At 40.5% G+C, this 16,688-nt stretch overlaps 2 protein-coding genes across 7 annotated transcripts; one reads left to right on the top strand and one right to left on the bottom strand.

The window, feature by feature from the left end:
• Nucleotides 1–315: 315 nt before the first annotated feature.
• LYRM7 (LYR motif containing 7) lies at nucleotides 316–7,964 on the bottom strand. 6 transcript variants are annotated; one of them, XM_064403888.1, is made up of 5 exons: nucleotides 7,925–7,964; nucleotides 6,470–6,542; nucleotides 5,804–5,874; nucleotides 3,260–3,341; nucleotides 316–841 (listed from the first exon to the last, which is right to left on the bottom strand). In XM_064403888.1, exons 1-5 carry the CDS (start codon nucleotides 7,940–7,942, stop codon nucleotides 765–767), a joined length of 321 nt encoding a protein of 106 aa, XP_064259958.1. In that variant the 5' UTR covers nucleotides 7,943–7,964; the 3' UTR covers nucleotides 316–764. The 6 variants fall into 6 exon arrangements, with proteins under 6 accessions (XP_064259958.1, XP_064259960.1, XP_064259957.1 ...); XM_064403890.1 differs by lacking the exon at nucleotides 7,925–7,964 and adding an exon at nucleotides 7,828–7,854; XM_064403887.1 differs by lacking the exon at nucleotides 7,925–7,964 and adding an exon at nucleotides 7,733–7,783.
• A 4,031-nt stretch (nucleotides 7,965–11,995) lies between these two features.
• HINT1 (histidine triad nucleotide binding protein 1) lies at nucleotides 11,996–15,940 on the top strand. The gene is made up of 3 exons (XM_064404102.1): nucleotides 11,996–12,165; nucleotides 14,729–14,833; nucleotides 15,600–15,940. The coding sequence occupies exons 1-3, from the start codon at nucleotides 12,055–12,057 to the stop codon at nucleotides 15,762–15,764; spliced, it is 381 nt and encodes a 126-aa protein (XP_064260172.1). The 5' UTR covers nucleotides 11,996–12,054; the 3' UTR covers nucleotides 15,765–15,940.
• The last annotated feature ends 748 nt before the right edge of the window (nucleotides 15,941–16,688 follow it).

The raw sequence follows: 16,688 nt of genomic DNA on the forward strand, positions 1-16,688 counted from the left end.
TGCAATGAATTCCCCAAGAACCAAGGAAGTATCCTTTAAAAAATGCAAATTATTAGGGCTTACTAATCATACTTTTCATATATTCACTCTAGGCAAGTTCACTTGCAACTAAACAGCAAGGGCCTTTTCTTTGCAGTTACTCAATGATTACAAGTTAAAACACAAACCACAAATTCATAAACCATATGATCTATACCAACATCCTCAGGTTATGTTGTCTCTGGGTTCTTTTGTGCTGTCACCTGAGAACTCAAACCCTAACATTCCTGCTCATTCCAGAGTGTGTGGAAGAAAAACACTAGACATGCTCTCCCATCTGTAAAACACAAATAATTTATTCGGACAAACCTTTAAGAAATCTCTCAACCATCACAGTATACTAGTGTACAATTAATGACAACTTCAGAAATCATGCTTTTGGTGCAAAGAATAAATTTAACATTATATGCCACAAGATGATTTTTCATTACTTCAAAGAAGCTTATGATTGACAATAAACTTTAAAATAAATATTATCAGTATTAAGTACTCCATTTAATTTTTAAATTGCTTTGAAAAACTCTGGATTGCTGGGAAACAATCTCTGTCTGAGAGCTGTCATAATCAGAAACATTCCTGGCTGAAGTAACACAATTCATGAGTGTACTTTTAAGTTCTGTGAAAGTATTACTATCTTCCACAGAACAAGCGCATGATGATATCCCAGCACTCAATAAAATCAGTGAGTTGATTTCAGTCTCTTTTTTCCTGGTAACAATATTTCCTCAGGATTCTTGTTTTTTTGTTGGTTTATCTAAGTAAGGAGTGTTGTCCTGTAGCAGATCTTTCCTGGGTATGAGTACTGAAATAGAAAAAAAACCCCAAAACAGTAAAGACTATAATCTTATAGAAAATACTATTTCAAATTCTAAAGGTGTTTTTACATTTACAAACAAAAAATCCGGTTCCTAAAATGAGGATCTGAACTGGTAAGTAGCATCATGATATCCATCTAAGACAAAATCAAACTAAGATTTTACTTTCGGCTGGTTACAATAATGTTTTCCCATCTCCTTTTACATTGAAAATTTTGATATTAAGACACCATTAAAGTTTTGCAGTAATTTTAGCAGGGGGGTCAATGGCATTTTTTTTCAAACCTGAGTCATTATGCTTACTTCAGCAGTTTCAAAAATGAATATTGGATTTGACTTAGCTCTCTCACCCAAGCCTTGGAATCTAATCCATAATATTTATCTTGTCACACCTATTTTGAAGGCCAACAGAAAAAGAAAGCACCCAGTGAAAGTTACTGCCACAATATTGTCACAGAACTGACTATTCTGTTTCCTTCGTTACCGAGTCCCCTGTCATATTTCAGCTGCAGGCCTACGTTTTCTCTCCTCCTCCTTCTGTTGCTGATACACCTGGCTGTCCTAACCCCATCCCTACATACTTGCACAGCATTAGAATATAAGCTAGTATTTGAATGTGAATCCACGTGGCTTTTGCAAAGGAAGTTCTGCCTTACACACTCTGCTCGAGTTCTCTGAGTGGTGCTTCAGAGGTTACCACAGCATGTTTGGATTCCCAAAAGTCCCTCAGTCAATGCTTTTATAAAACAACAGCCTTATGACAGAAGTCTTGCAGAGACAAGTCACTGGTTAAAACTGTAAGACGTGAACAATAAATGATCAGGTCATCCACTGAGTGATGTCAAATGTGGAGTACTACAGGTACTTTTGCTGACATGTCACTGTTCAACATATTTGTAAATAACCTGTGAAGAAAAGGTTTTTAATTATACCATCCTGAACAATTTCATTAAGAAGATGTCTTACTGTGAAAAATAGCAAGACATGCTTAAGACCTGACTGAGTAAACTGACGGACAAAATTACATCTGGAGACATGCAAAGCACACAGGTCAAGAAAAATACTAACTTATTATATATATATATATATATATATATATATATATATATATATATATATATGTAAAGTAAGTGGTAAGTTCAAAACTGATTATGAGCACTCCAATGAGTTTAATGAGTACAGTTTTGTAAAAATAAGTATGCAATATGTATGCTTGGCAGCAAAAATTAAATTTAGAATTAGCAGTGACTATTACCAGGAATCCAGTTGAAAATGAAAGAGAGAACATTATTGTGCCATCATTGTGTGTATAAATGCCTCCTTGCCCAGTGTGCACTGAACAGCAAGAATAATCACACCTCTTGTTCCTCAGAGCTGTTTCATGGGAGAAGTGAACAGAAAGGAGGCAATAAAGGACTTAAAAATTCATGAACAGCTTGGTGAAAATGAAAAGTAATTGAAGAGAAGCCCATTGAAGATAATTAAACCAGAAAACATCCCTGACTCAGGAAGTGCTGCCAGGTGTGAACAGCTGAAAAGAGGTGCAAATTCACTTTGTCTGTTCCTATTCTTCAATTGTTATCTGCCTGGAATCACCATGGAAGACTTGACACTGGTCCAGACTTATCTTTGGCCTTGATCATAATCGCTGTTTTAAAGTTATATGTTTTACCAAACCTAAACCTGAAAATTGGTGCAAAACATTACAGACAACACTAAACAGAAGTAAAAGGAAACAATGTACACAGCTGAAGATTTCCTGTATTCTCTTACCACACAGCTGTACTCTGAGCCAACCTACTACTTCTCTTTTTGACTACAAGATAAAAGAACTTCTAAACCAGGAATCAGGATTTCAAAATCTGATAGACTTTGCATTGAGGTAATCACTGTATTCTTACACAGCATAACCTGAAACTGAAATAGTTGGAAAAAAATTTTGGAAATGAACACTCAAGCCTCAAAGAAAAAGCTCTTCTATGGTCAGTGTATATTCTGCATTTGCTAATGCTCCTCCCTATTTGGTAGAGCAAACACCTACAGATAGGTACTGTGGCCTCTGCCTTTGGACATATGCTGACTAACTAACCTGTACATGCATGCTGACTAGCAATCTAATTGCTGACCTGCCTAAGAGTTACAGCTAGTTAAGGGCATTAAAAGTAATCATAGCCCCTTTTTTACCAGCCTCTACACTTCAAAACATTTGTATGGAAATTTTGTACCTTTGAAACCTCCACCTGTCCTAGGTAGTGACATTAACAAATAGCTTACATTAAGAATTTTGCCAGAGAATAAGAGACAGGCTATTTGTCTCACTATTCCCTCCCTTATTTTCACATTCTATACTTATTTACTAAACTGTAACATATTTAAGTATCTTTTTAGCATGCAGGCTTACTCACCTATCTTGTCAGAATCTGTGTGAACCGCCTGAATAACAGAAGTTCTGAGAATCACTTCAACATCTGAAGCTATTTTAAGAAGCTAGTAAAGGGAATAAGAAGAGAGGAACAAGAGAGTAATTTGAATTATATGTGACTGTTTCTGAAGATATTTTCCATACTAGACAACTATTCAAATAATAAAATCATTCAGTTATACTACTCAGTTACTTATGTACTATGTATACATTACTTTTGCCTTGGGGATCCTGGAATAACTTAGAGATTGACATGTAAGTGACCTTGACACAGAGCATATAGTGAGGGAAACTCTGGCTCAGTAACATACACCAGTACCTGCATCTACGTACCAAATTAAAACTGCAAATGAATAACGTGAAATGCAACTACAAAACCAATTAACTAGTTTCCAGTGATCAATGACACTCAGTCACACCTCAATAACATTCAACTTCTCATAGTGAAAGGGCAATCTCATTCTTTCAACACTACTGCTCCTGAAATAAGCAAACAAAAACAAGGGCAAAACATGACAAGAACTAATACTGAGGTTTCACAGTAGAACTCTGCAGAAACAAGGCACTACCTAAAGACTACCCAAGGCATTAGAATTTGGCAAAAGGCCTAGAATTCCTTCTCAACACTAAGAGGATAAACTGCAGCACCCCTGCTAGGTTTGCTAAACCATTAAGAAAAGTCTAATACTTGTTTGCATGATACCTGTGTCAGAAATAAATGAAATTGCTCAAGTAAGACATTTCAGAAGACATGCTCATACTAGGAAGTGGCATGTATCTCCACAAAGGCTAGAGCTCAATACTTGCCATCTAAACTGCACTTCTCACGCTCTTCCCTTTTAAGGGCTTGGAGCAGGTACCCTTCAGTTCCCCCTGCTGAAAGTCCATTAGTGGCTAGGCTGCATGCGCCTGAAGCACAGCTTCCTCTTCAGATTGACCTTAAGGGAATTCTGCTAGTAGGTCTGACACTTTGCAAACAAGACAAGTCACAGGAAGTGGAAACAACCAAGGTCACTTCATAAGTGCACTCCGCATCTGAACAAAAACTGGTGCGTTAGATTCAGCTACCACATTTCTCATTCTCATCCTGCAGACAGTTACTTTGATCTCCTTATGTCACTGCAAGCTTGACATGTACAAGTACATACAGATGCAAGTACGTGTTGTCACATTAGAATACACTGTAATTTTCTATTCTGGCTGGTAAATACTCCATATTTTAGTTGCTGTCCAAAGCAGAACATTAACAGCAAGTGCTCAAACATTCTGAAGTCCTGTATAAAACTCGATTCAGTTCCTCTGCAACTAAGTCTTTTCAGTGTGTACATGTAATAAATATGACAGCTTCTGTGATGTTCTAGGAGTGTGTAGCTGGGATGGAAGTCTAGTATTTCTTTCACTGACAGAGTTATTCAAGTATCAGCTAACCCATATTAAAAAGTCACACATGTGTAATTTGTAGGTTGCCTAGAAAACAAATACAGACTTCAGAACTGCAGCAAATATTTTTCCTGTACATCTACTAAAAAAAAACCCTGAACACATAACTTAGCCGATCAGACAGTGGTAGCACAAACACTGGGTATTACTACAGGAGGCTGATGACAAGCTGAAACTGAGGAACTCCAAACTAAAAGGTCAGAACTATTTACATTACTGTTCAGTGGCTGGCATGAGGAAAAGGTTTACATTTTATTTCCTCAAGGGACAGATGTAGGTACTTTCTTCCAACCAGTGCCCAGTGACAATCTAAAGACAGTCTGATAAAAGGCTGAACAACAAGAACTAAATGATTCAGTCTGTGCGGATGTTAATAGCTATAATTACCTAAACCACAGCAATTCCCTTTCAGTTCACAGTAACTTTCAGAAAAAAAAATGGCTCAGCAAAAGGAGTTAAGGCAACAATTGAGCAAAGGTAACTAACTTAATGAATTAACTGAATGCTCCACTTTTAAAGCATGGTAAGGAAAGAAGAAGCAAAAAAATCCCTGTAGTACAATTAAGATATGCTACAACTATACTATACCACAATCAATCATAATAATTTTACTGTTTTTTGCCTTCCACAAAGATGCTGAGTCATTTGTGATATTAACTGAGCAAATAGTTTAATTTGTCTGTTTCTGTTTGCCTAAACAACAATGAGCAGGTACATTTAGGTGACCACAGTGCAGATAGGTATTATGAGCAAAGCATAAAATATTTACATGAAAATTTCAACTTCAAATATTACCTCATAAAATTTTATTATAAACTTCAAAGTAATGACATTGAACTATCAGAACACACTTTCTATTTATGTATTTTTGTATGTACAAGATTTTATAACAGAGTATTAATACCATTGGCAGTATCTAAATATTTATAAACAAAGATCCATGTAGAAGTCGTTCTAAACCAACCTGGCTTTCATGATGTCTCAACGTCTCTACAATGGTTTAGAGATCATTTATGTAAAAACTGATTTTCAAATATTCTTATATAAAGTGGGAAAAACCCCCAAACAACAGAGAGCAATAAAATACCTCATTAATCTTCTCTTCAGATGTCTCATCTCGGTTATTTCTGAATTCTTCATTTATCTTTTGTCTTGCAGCTAAATAAAGTAAACAAAAAACTAAAGTGAACAAAAATTGTATTTTGAATTTGTCACTGCCCCAAAGTTAAGAATCTTAAGTCCTTTATGGCACACTTTGATCCAAGTATTTCAATGTAAGATCTCCATGTAATTCACATGATGTCACATTTTAAGTTGATTGGTATACAAATAAAATAAGAGTCAAAATTTAGCATTCTGTATTGCATACACAAGGTACTAAAAAAGCAGGATTAATCCCTTGAGGAAAAACCACACATAGAGAATTAATTAGTACAGCTAACCATGCTCTGGCTGGACTGAAGAGAAGTTAAAACAAGCAAAAGAAAAATATCTCCCAAGAAGATCAGGAACATTTAAAAAACAGGCGTTTCCCTTTCAATATATGTGTTGGGTGCTTGAATCTAAGGACCATTTTTTTGTTTCAAATTAAAGGATATCTGATTATGGAGACACAAGTTTTCCCAACTATTACTTGAAAATTATGGGAGTAATTTGAAGAAAGATAATTCTTGACATTATCTTTCTCTGTATTCCAAGAAGAAAGCTCCACGAAATACAGGTAAGCACACACCACACAAAACAAGTATCTCACCTTCGAGGGCTTTGGTATCGTTTTTAAAAACTTCTTGCCGTGTTCTATGTAACAACTTAAAAAGCTTCAAAACCTGCCAATACAACATCAACAGGATTAACTTATTTGCTAGCAGGATTGTTAGTTAAAATGAACACGTTACAACTGAAAATGTTTTGGTTTAAATTTCATATTCTTTCCATTCAGTAGAGAACTTGATACAGAATCAACAGGTAAGAGGCTTTATTTAAATTCCTGATTAACACTTGCAGCCAAAGCAGATGTGATGTCATCAAAATCTTAGATAGGTCAGATATTTCAAACTGCCCTAAAATGCTGGCACCACAATACTAAATAATTATTGCCATGATGGAAATACAATCCTGAAAATACATGGACACAAGCATTATTTATTGTGCCGACGACAAATAAACCCAACAGAACTGGAATAACTCTAAAAGTCAAGTTACTTGAAGGAATTACCAAGGTTACATCAGTGCATATTCTCTAGCTACTGAAAAAGATAGAAAAAGAAATGTCTGAAGTATTCTCACATAAAAATCTTCTACAGGTGGTGCAGCAAAACCAGTGCAAAGTCCTTCCCTTAAATACAGCCGCCAGGTCAGCAGATGAACACGTCAGTAAAAGCAAACACTCAGAAAGCTGGGATTTACAATGCAGAGAAGACAGACCTGAACATGCATGAAAATCAAACCCCCGGAGAATCACAGCTCACAGTCATGTGGTTGTGCTTCCATTCATACAGACTGCAATGAAGCACAGAAACCCTCAAATCCTTGAGAGACTTTTCTGGTGTTTGCCACAGACTGAAGAGAATCTCCGACAAGCACCAGAAAAACGTAATCCTGATAACAATACGCCTTTTGAAGCTCCTTCCAGTACTCCCTATCATGTTTTGGCACCTCTAGAGGGCACAATTCCAGGTACTTCACAATAATCTCAATTTGTTCTCTCACGATTAGTATTCCAAATATTTTTTAGAAGGACATAGAAGAAACACAGGGCTGTAACTCAGAAAAAAATTCAGCAAATTAACAGCCATGTTGCCTACAGCTGCACCATTCCCTAGATGGATGAATCTGTGGAAAATAAACCCACAGAATTAAAAAAACAGACAAACAAACAAACAAACAAACGTATTGTTTTGCACATATTTTAATGTCCTAAAATTTTTATGCCCCACAGTACATTTGCCATCTTTTCAAACGGCAGATTAATATTACATGTGGTTTTGGGTCGAACACGTGTATGGCAAAAATTGACATTTTTAATGGTTATTTCCAACAATTCCTCGGCCATTTTCAGGCATCTTCTAGGATTTTTGGCTCTACAAAAGCCACAAGGCCGCAACCACCCACCACGGACAGCATGCGTGTGTCTGTCTGTGTGTCTGTCTGTGTGTCTGTCTGTGTGCCTGTGTGTCTGTCTGTGTGTCTGTGTGTCTGTGTCACTCGCCTGCCCGCGGCTTCCCATGGCGCCCGCCGCCGGAAGTGCCCCGCCGGAAGTGCCGAGCAGGAACGAGCCGCACCCTCCCGCGCTGCTGCCGGTGCCGCCGCCAATGCTGTCCCCCGGGGGCCGCCCGCGCCGCCGCCGCCGTTCCGAGCGGCCTTTGTGCCCCCGCGCCGCCGGCGGGGCTGACGCGCCCTTCACGGGTCACAGAAGGCACTTCCAGCCCGGCCCGGAACGGACCGCAGCGGCTCATCTGGTCCAACGTCCCTGCTCAGGCAGAGACATCCCAGAGCGCACGGCACACGATTGTGTCCAGAGAGTTCCATCCCCACTGGGGAAGGCTCCACAAATTATCTGGACAATCTACTCCTGTACCCGCTCACCCACACGGCAAAGAAGTTCTTCCTCGTGTTCACAGAAACTTCCTGTTTCAGAAACATCGGTTTCTGCCCACTGGCCCTTGCCCTGTTGCTGGGCACCACAGAGAACACTGACCCCTTTCCTCAGATACTGACAGACATTGACGAGGTCCCCTCTCAGCTGTCTCGAAGCTGATCGGGCCCAGCTCCCACAGCCTTTCCTCAAAAAAGAGCCGCTGTGCCATCTTCACGGCCCTCAGCTGGACCCACTGCAGGAGCTCCATGTCTGTCTCGGACACTCTGGACCCAGCACTCCAGACGTGCCTCAGCAGGGCACAGCAGCGGGGCAGGATTGCCTCCCTGGAACCGCAGGCAATGCTCTTCCGAATGCACCCCAGGATCCCACTGGCCTTCCTGGCTATCCGAACAGTGCCCGGACTCGGTGTGCAGGAGGCTGGCACTGCCTGCAGGAGGAGCTGAGGGGGGTCCATAGCAGGCAGGCAGTGCTGCCCACAGGCTCTCCATTCCACTGCAGCGGTCAGTGCCCCAGGGAACCCTGCCCTCCAAGGGGAGCCGCGGCGGGGATGAGGGGCTGCTCCCTGCCCAGCACCCCTGCCAGTGTCTGCACATCATTGCCCAGGGTGGCACAAAGACCACTGTGTTCTACTCCTGAACAAAATCTGCAACTGTTTCAAATGAGTAACTGGACAGCCGTCGCACAGTTTCTGTGCAACACATAGAATGGCCAATAAATGATGGTGTTTGATGCTTCTTCAATTCAGTTTTTATTTTGCCAGATTGTATCCTTGCTCTTGCAGTTAGAGCAACCAACGGCAGTTTGGAATCCTTCCTTATCTGGGGTGCTTCTTCCCCAGTCTATTTTTTCACCACTTCAGAAGAAAAGTTATAGTTACAATTCCTTGTTTCTGTGCTTATCAGTAGAATCTCAGGACCTCTCCAGTTTCTAGGTACCCAGCTGTACTTAGAAGAGGCCAGTTGCACTTTTCAAGGACACTTTTGGTTCTCAGGATCACAGCTCCGAACTGGCAGGCTTTTTTTTTTCGTGCTGGTGTTACCCAACAGGCATATTCTTCCGTTCAGTCATTCCCCCTCTCTAGTCAGGTCACTTTCTTGGCTGCTCACATCAAGTTCCCCACAGCCCTGGCTTGCCCTACTCACACCCTGACCAAGCCAGCCTTGGCCCGCCCACATCATGGCCATGCCAGGTACATCTATAAAACTGAACTGCCATTCTCTTGAAAAACAAACAAGCTTATGGTTCACTAACACATCATTCAGCATTAGCTAAAGGCAGCATAAGGGTTTTCTGTGCAATCAGCTTTAATGCTCAGTAGACCTCTAGCTTCAAAACACAGTCTATTTAATAATTTCACAGCAATTACATTGTATGCTAATTGAAATATGGGAACACTAAACTATTACTCAATAATTTTAATATTTTTATTATTAATACGCACTTGTAAGCATCTATTAAATACTTATATTTTACTATGTAACTCATAAAGAAACTTGATCTGTTAGCAGAAGTGATGTTTATTCATAATTTATTTCCAAGAATAATTAATGCAGATGTGAATGAATGAATTAGATGTTTGAAAGGAGGGTCTAATTCATTCATTGTTTTATTGAAAATAATAAAAGTTGCTGTTTACATAGTGAGACAATATATGTGCTGAAGTCAAGTCTATGAAAAAAAATGGGTTTGCTTTTTGGAGAAACTTCTCCAAAAGTTGTCTCTTTATGTCTTTTCTTAACATAGAAATATACTTTCTAACTAAATCCACAGCAGTGTTCACCCAAATTATTCATATATTTTCTGAATAACCTTGGTTGGGCAACAATATTATTCAAAGAAATTTGTCCCTGAAGCACTTCTTTTAATTGTCATAAAGCTCCAATACCATCTGTAGGACATATACATGTCAAAATATCTTAATCCAGAACATCATCTAAGGCAAAGAATAAAATTGCATTGTTTAATGTACTTTTATCAGAGAGTTTTTTTCAGGGTATTTAATGATAAATTATTTCAGATTTACTACCAGAAATACATGACAAATTATGCTCTTTTTGTAACATGTTCAGGTAATTGGCTGCAGAACCATATTAGATTTAAGCCACTTAGCAATAGTTATTCCCTGCCTCCCTCCAAAATGTTTTCCTGTAACATTTTTGTCTAGAGATAAACATATATAAATGTCTCTATTAATATGCTCCTAGACAAATCTTCAGGGAAATCAATATATATATATATTTTTTTTTTTTTTTTGTGACGTTTAGAAAATCTAGAGAATCTAGAATTGTCTGGGTTGGAAGGGACATTAAAGGCCATCCAGTTCCAATGCCCCTGCAATGGGCAGGGACACCTTTCACCTGACCAGGTTGCTCAGAGCTCCATCCAGCCTGGCCTTGAACACTTCCAGGGAAAGGGCACCCACAACCTCTCTGGGCAGCCTGTTCCAGTGCCTCACTATGCTCACAGTAAAGAATTTCTTCCTCATATCCAATTTAAACCTCCAGTCTTGCAATTTAAAGACATTCCTCCTTGTCCTGTCACTACATGCCCTTGTAAAAAATCTCCCTCCATCTTTATTGTAGGCTGCCTTCAGGTACAGCAAAGCTGCAATTAGGTCATTCTGAAGTATTTTCTTTTCAAATGTGAACAATTCCAATTCTCTCAGCCTGTCCTCACAGAAAATGTGCTCTGTCACTCTGATCATTTCTGTGGCCTCTGGACTCACTCCTACAGCTCCATGTCCTCCCTGTGCTGGGACCCCAGGGCTGGGTGCAGGGTTCCAGGTGGGCTCTCAGCAGAGCAGAGCAGAGGGGCAGAATCCCCTCCCTCCCCTGCTGCCCACGCTACTTTGGATGCAGCCCAGGACACGTTTGGCTTTCTGGGCTGGGAGTGCCCATGCCTGGGTCATGTCCAGCCTCTCAGCCACCAGCACCCCAAGTCCTTCTCCCCAGGGCTGCTCTCCATCTGCTCATCCCCAGCCCGGATTGATACCAGAGGTGGCCCCGATCCAGGTGCAGGACCTCATACTTGGTCTTGTTAAACCGCATGAAAATGAAGCTTTGTTGTTACTCCTTAAGGTTTGCGTTGTTTTTTCCCCCACCCTCTTCTTTTTAATTTCTCCTATTTAATGACTGGTGTCATAGATATATTTAAAAAAAAAAATCCATTTACAACTAGGTGTACAGCTGTGTAACTCTGTGCTGCCCTCTGTGAATTATTGCTTGGCTATACTGATCATTTTGTTTCATAGTTACACAATTACTTATGTGCAGAAGGGCTGGCACATCAAACTGCCCTTCTGCAGGACCCTGATCCAGGAGCACCAAACACCTGCAAACTTTGGTGGAAAAGCTAAGGCAGCCCAGCCTGGTGCAGTCCGCAGGAGCTTGTCCCAACAAATCACACAGGTATTTGGGCTGGATTTGATAAGCTATACTTCTGCCCACAACAGCCTCTCCCAGGACCGCACTACTTTTCAATAGTCTCTTTTCACTTCGCAGCGTTGATCCCTGCGCGGAGCCTGCAATAGTTCCTCCCACCGGATCCCTCCGCGATTCCCGGGTCAGCGAGGGCGCGCCAGTGCGGTGGGCGGGGACCAGCGGGACAATGACAGGCAAATTCGCCAATCAGACGGGCGGGCACGGGCGGATGCTGGCGTTGGCCCAATGAGCGCTGTGGGGGCGTGGCCGCGGTGGAAGGCGGGGCTGAGGGACGGCGGGAGCCGCGCGGGAGCCGCCGCCATGGCTGACGAGGTCAGCAAGGCGCAGGCGGCGCGTCCCGGCGGGGACACCATCTTCGGGAAGATCATCCGCAAGGAGATCCCCGCCAACATCATCTACGAGGACGAGCAGGTGCGGGCTGTGCAGGGGCCGGGGGCGCCGCGGAGGCGCTCGGGAGAGCGGCGGGGCGCCCCCGCGCTTCCCTGCGCCGTCCCTGGAGCTGCATCGGGCTCCTTGCCAAGGGTCGAGGGTTCTCGCAGCTGCTGTGGGAGGGTAGCCGTGAAACCTTCACCACTTCCAGGCAGCCTTCTTGCGGGTAGCCAGCAGAGCAGCGCAGCTGGCTGCTTGTGCAGGTGCCCACGTGCCTCTCAGCAGCCTTGCAGGGGTCACGCAGCTCTGCCTGCTGGGCTTTGTCCGTGAACCTCCGAGGGGCATTGCTGGGGCATTGCAGCACGGTAGGGCCCAAGTTAAATCATTAGCTTTAGAAGAAATGCGGCGGTTATTCCCAAAATGCAAACTAACTGGTGTTTAGTGTAAGATGTCCTGCACTTTTTTTTCCCCCCCGCCCTTCAGATTGAAATACTGGAGCCCCATTAAGAGGGGCTTTTGCTTTTGAAATAAAGGGGTCATTCTCAGTGTACAAGAGACTCGCTAAGGGTGCAGGTTGTCGGATTTATGTGCTTAAAAATCATGCATAGCTTGAAACAGTGTTTTCTTAATAGATGGCAGAATTGTTGCAGTTGCCATATGCTCTGAAGAATATTGGAAATCTTCAGTGAAATGTTCTGAAAGTTGTGCTTATGTTACTGGTCTGTGTTTGTGTGAAGGTGTGTGTTCTTTCTTTACCTGGGTCAAACCTGTGTGAGTTTTTTCATCACCTGCGGTGGTTGCAGCAGAGTAAGTTGATCACTGCTTGATTTGGAGTCAGACCATTGACTTTGCTGAGTGTATAATCTACTTGGCCATTTGTGTGGAGTATTTTCTGGAAGAGTCATTACCTGCAGTGCATCACTTGATTTTTACTTCAAAGTACAGAGAAATGTAGAATTTCTAGATTTCAGTTGACTGGTGGATGATCTTGAATTAATTTTGTTGGCCATATGGAGGTCTCTTTAGAGGTGGCTGTAAGTGTTAAAAGGAGAAGGGTAAAGAAGGCCTTTAATCAATAATTGACCTTCAGAGAAAGGAAAGTATTGCAAAGTACAAAGACTTTATGGAATTATGCCTTATCACTGTTTTTCCAGTTGAATCTAAATTTCCTGAAATGAAGTTTGGTTTCCCATGCACTCAGGAATTTTTGTGATTGTTCTTTTTCCTAAATGCTACTTCTTCTTTCTCTACCATAGAAAACTATTTACTTCCAATCTTTTGCTCTTTACATTCTTTGACTCAACTTGGCCATTTGCATTCTGCCTCTATGGGACTGCATATAATAGCAAAGCTGATTACAAAATGGTCAGCTCTAGGTATGATTTATTTAATTGGGTGCAAATTAGTTTTATTCATCAGTTACATATTTACTGTCCTTCTCTGTTTGGAAGACATGAACAGTTCATCAGATTCAAAACTGAGTATTACCTTCTTAAAGGTACCTTAAAACTAGATAGATTTGATGTATAAAAGATAAATTGCATGAAAGATTGATGCAAGTTGAGTTTGGGCTTTTCACCAGCTTTATTCTTGACAAAAGCCACATTTCTTCTCAGAATTAAAACGCAGTATAGTTGCAAAGAAAATTAACTGTATTGATTCACAAAGAAAAGTATCTGGGAAATAAGCATTTTGAAGAATCTAGGTATGTGTTTTTAAGTATACACTGTCTGTGACATAAGCAATTCCTACCAGGTGTTACGCTGTTGAACATGATGGGTAAGTCAGAGATATATCCTTGGACTCATGGTGGCAGGGTACTTCCTGTTCATCTGCACATTTGTTGAGGTTCCAGTAGGAAGTCCCAGTTCTGTGGTTGGCCATTTGTACAGAGAGACACAGCTTCATTTTCTGTTGCCTGTTGGCAATTCCTAATTTGATACTTAGTGATGCATGTTGTGTAAGATTGGTTGTAATTTTGCTATTTAGTCAAGACTCAGCTAGTCACTACAGACAGATGTTTGTATTTCAAAAGTGATGCCTTCCTCTCAATTTGAGAATGTCTGAAACAAATCTGGTGTTAATGCATTACTCTGAAGTACTTTGTGCTGTTGAGAACAGAATTTTAATATGGCCTCAATCACATAACCAGGATCCTTGGAATTGCCTTGGTGTCTTTGACCAAGGAAGTACTCAGGCATAACTGAAAGATGATTAGCAATTCTTTGCTATTTATTTTATTAAACATGGTGTTAATTAAAGAAAAAACTAAACAGCCTAAATGCACTTTTTAGAGGCATGCATGCCAACAGCTCTGCTAGTTGTTATGCAAATGTTGCAATAATAAATCTTGAACCTGATTGCATATTGCTTTGCTGAGAAGGCTGTAGCTTTTAAACAGTGCTTTTTTTTTTTTTCAGCAGGTCTTGGTAGGTAGTGTTTTGTGTTTAGAAATTAAAGAATGTAAATTCAAGAAAATTTAACATCTCTGCTTATGTTTGGGATATGTGGTGATCTGCTGAAGTATGTTGAAGCATATTGATTTACTGTAACTCTTTCCTTTCTCCAAAGCAAATTATATTTTATCTGCTTCCTGTTCCTCCAGTGCCTCGCGTTCCATGATATTTCACCCCAAGCTCCAACACATTTCTTAGTGATTCCTAAGAAGCCAATTGTCAGATTGTCTGAAGCAGAAGATTCCGATGAATCTGTAAGTACTCTAAAGGTTTTATTTACACCAAGCTGTGCTTCTCATTACTTCATAATGTACTAGGCTGTCCACTTTTTTCCTCTTCACATTTCAAAGAGGCAAAGTAGTTTTCTAATGGTTGTCCTCTATCTTAAAAGATAATGCAGTTAAGGTTTTCCAGCAAGTAAAATTAGCCAGAGAAATCAAAATATATCTGTGCATGTATTTTCCATGCAAAATTAATTGTTATTTGTTATTTTATAATCCTGATGACTGTTTTCATTGTTTGCATGCAATAGTACTTACTCTAATATGGGCTTGGGGGTTTTTAGCAGGTCAGAGGTGAAGAAAAGGAAGGTTAGCTGAGAGGTGCTGAATATTTCATTTGTAACTAAAAGCATCAAGCTCAAAGATTTTGTAAAATTTACATGGTAAGATAAAGTTTTTTTTTCCACCAGACTTATACATGTTGTCAGAATAAGTAGTGGGGACTTTAATCATGAAGTAAATTTAGCTTCTATGACACTTTTGTTGTCTGTTACTGACTGGCTTGAAAAAGATCAGTAGTTCTATTTCTCCCTTATATTACGCATAGCCAGTTTTTCTAGTTTTTCTTGGAAAGTGTCAGTTGCAGGCAGGCAACAATTTGAGGAGCAGTGGCTGAATTTCTGAGAATTAACTTACTGGCTTGTTGGTTCTCTGCTCTCATTCCTTCCCTTCCTGCCCTTCCCCTTTTTTGTGTGTTTTCTGTTCGTTGTTTTTTTCTTTTTTTTTCTTTCTCCTCCAGCTTCTCGGGCATTTAATGATTGTTGGCAAGAAGTGTGCTGCTAACCTGGGCCTGACCAATGGATACCGGATGGTTGTGAATGAAGGGCCTGAGGGTGGGCAGTCTGTCTATCACGTACATCTCCATGTTCTGGGTGGTCGCCAGTTGGGCTGGCCTCCTGGCTAAGATTTGTACACCTCAGGAGTTAACTGCATGCATACAAGTTACCACCGAATAGATTTAATATGTTGTCCATCAATCTAGCCACTGTTAGTGTATTGTTTTTTTTAATGTGTGTCTACACAGGGTAATAAATGCTCTGAACAACATTCGCACAATAAAGATTAAGCATGTGGGAATCATCTCTGTCTGGTGTGCTTTACTCATGGAAACACTTCTGAAGTTGAAATTACATTCTCTGGAGTTTAAAGCACAAAACATGTTTCAGTCTGCTTCTGGAGGTACTGATTTGCCAAGGCATTAAAAATCTAAAGGTGCACTTACCAGACTTTCATGTCTTCTGGGAAGACGTCTAAACTTTTTAGAATGTGGTATGCAAATCTTTGTAAAGCCAGCATAGGCTGCTGCTGAAACTTCTAGAAGGTGAAATTTCAAACATGCTGTTCAAGGGCTGGTAAGTACAGTAGGTTGGGAACAGACATTCTGAGGCTCCATTATTCTGGATATGATAAATGGGTAAAACAATAGTCTTAATGGCAGCTGCTATAGTTCCATAGCACACAGGTGATTTTGATCCAACTGGGGACTTGAAATTAAAATACTGAACTTTGTAAGGTGTTCAAGGCATTTCTTGACATGTAAGCAGCATGTTGTAGTATGCATATATATGTATATATCTTTTAGATTCCAGGTTTTAGTGAGCAAATCTTTCAGTTAAGAGTATTTTCTCTGTTGCTGCATACAGTTGTTCATCCAACACAGTCATCAGATCTCCAAGACAATAATTTTTCTTGAAGTTAGGGGTACAGATGTGTCTGCCAGTGTAAATATAGAACAACTGTTCTTTCTGATAAAATTAAGTCACAACTAACTAGTTCTTACGATCAAGATACCTAAAAGCCTCAGATGCTTTGATAAAAGCTGGTTACT

This window comes from Passer domesticus, chromosome Z, assembly GCF_036417665.1.
Source record: "Passer domesticus isolate bPasDom1 chromosome Z, bPasDom1.hap1, whole genome shotgun sequence".
Taxonomy (NCBI): Eukaryota; Metazoa; Chordata; class Aves; order Passeriformes; family Passeridae; genus Passer; species Passer domesticus.

What these genes read in the sequence shown, in the direction of transcription:
- LYRM7 (XM_064403887.1), bottom strand. Translation starts at nt 7,768, where the DNA reads ATGGCCGAGGAATTGTTGGAAATAACCATTAAAAAT. An exon ending in CTGAAGAGAAGATTAATGAG is followed by an intron (nt 3,342 to 5,803) that starts GTATTTTATTGC and finishes TCCCTTTACTAG; the next exon opens with CTTCTTAAAATAGCTTCAGA. An exon ending in CACAGATTCTGACAAGATAG is followed by an intron (nt 842 to 3,259) that starts GTGAGTAAGCCT and finishes TTTCTATTTCAG; the next exon opens with TACTCATACCCAGGAAAGAT.
- HINT1 (XM_064404102.1), top strand. Translation starts at nt 12,055, where the DNA reads ATGGCTGACGAGGTCAGCAAGGCGCAGGCGGCGCGTCCCGGCGGGGAC. An exon ending in TCATCTACGAGGACGAGCAG is followed by an intron (nt 12,166 to 14,728) that starts GTGCGGGCTGTG and finishes CTGTTCCTCCAG; the next exon opens with TGCCTCGCGTTCCATGATAT. An exon ending in CAGAAGATTCCGATGAATCT is followed by an intron (nt 14,834 to 15,599) that starts GTAAGTACTCTA and finishes TTTCTCCTCCAG; the next exon opens with CTTCTCGGGCATTTAATGAT.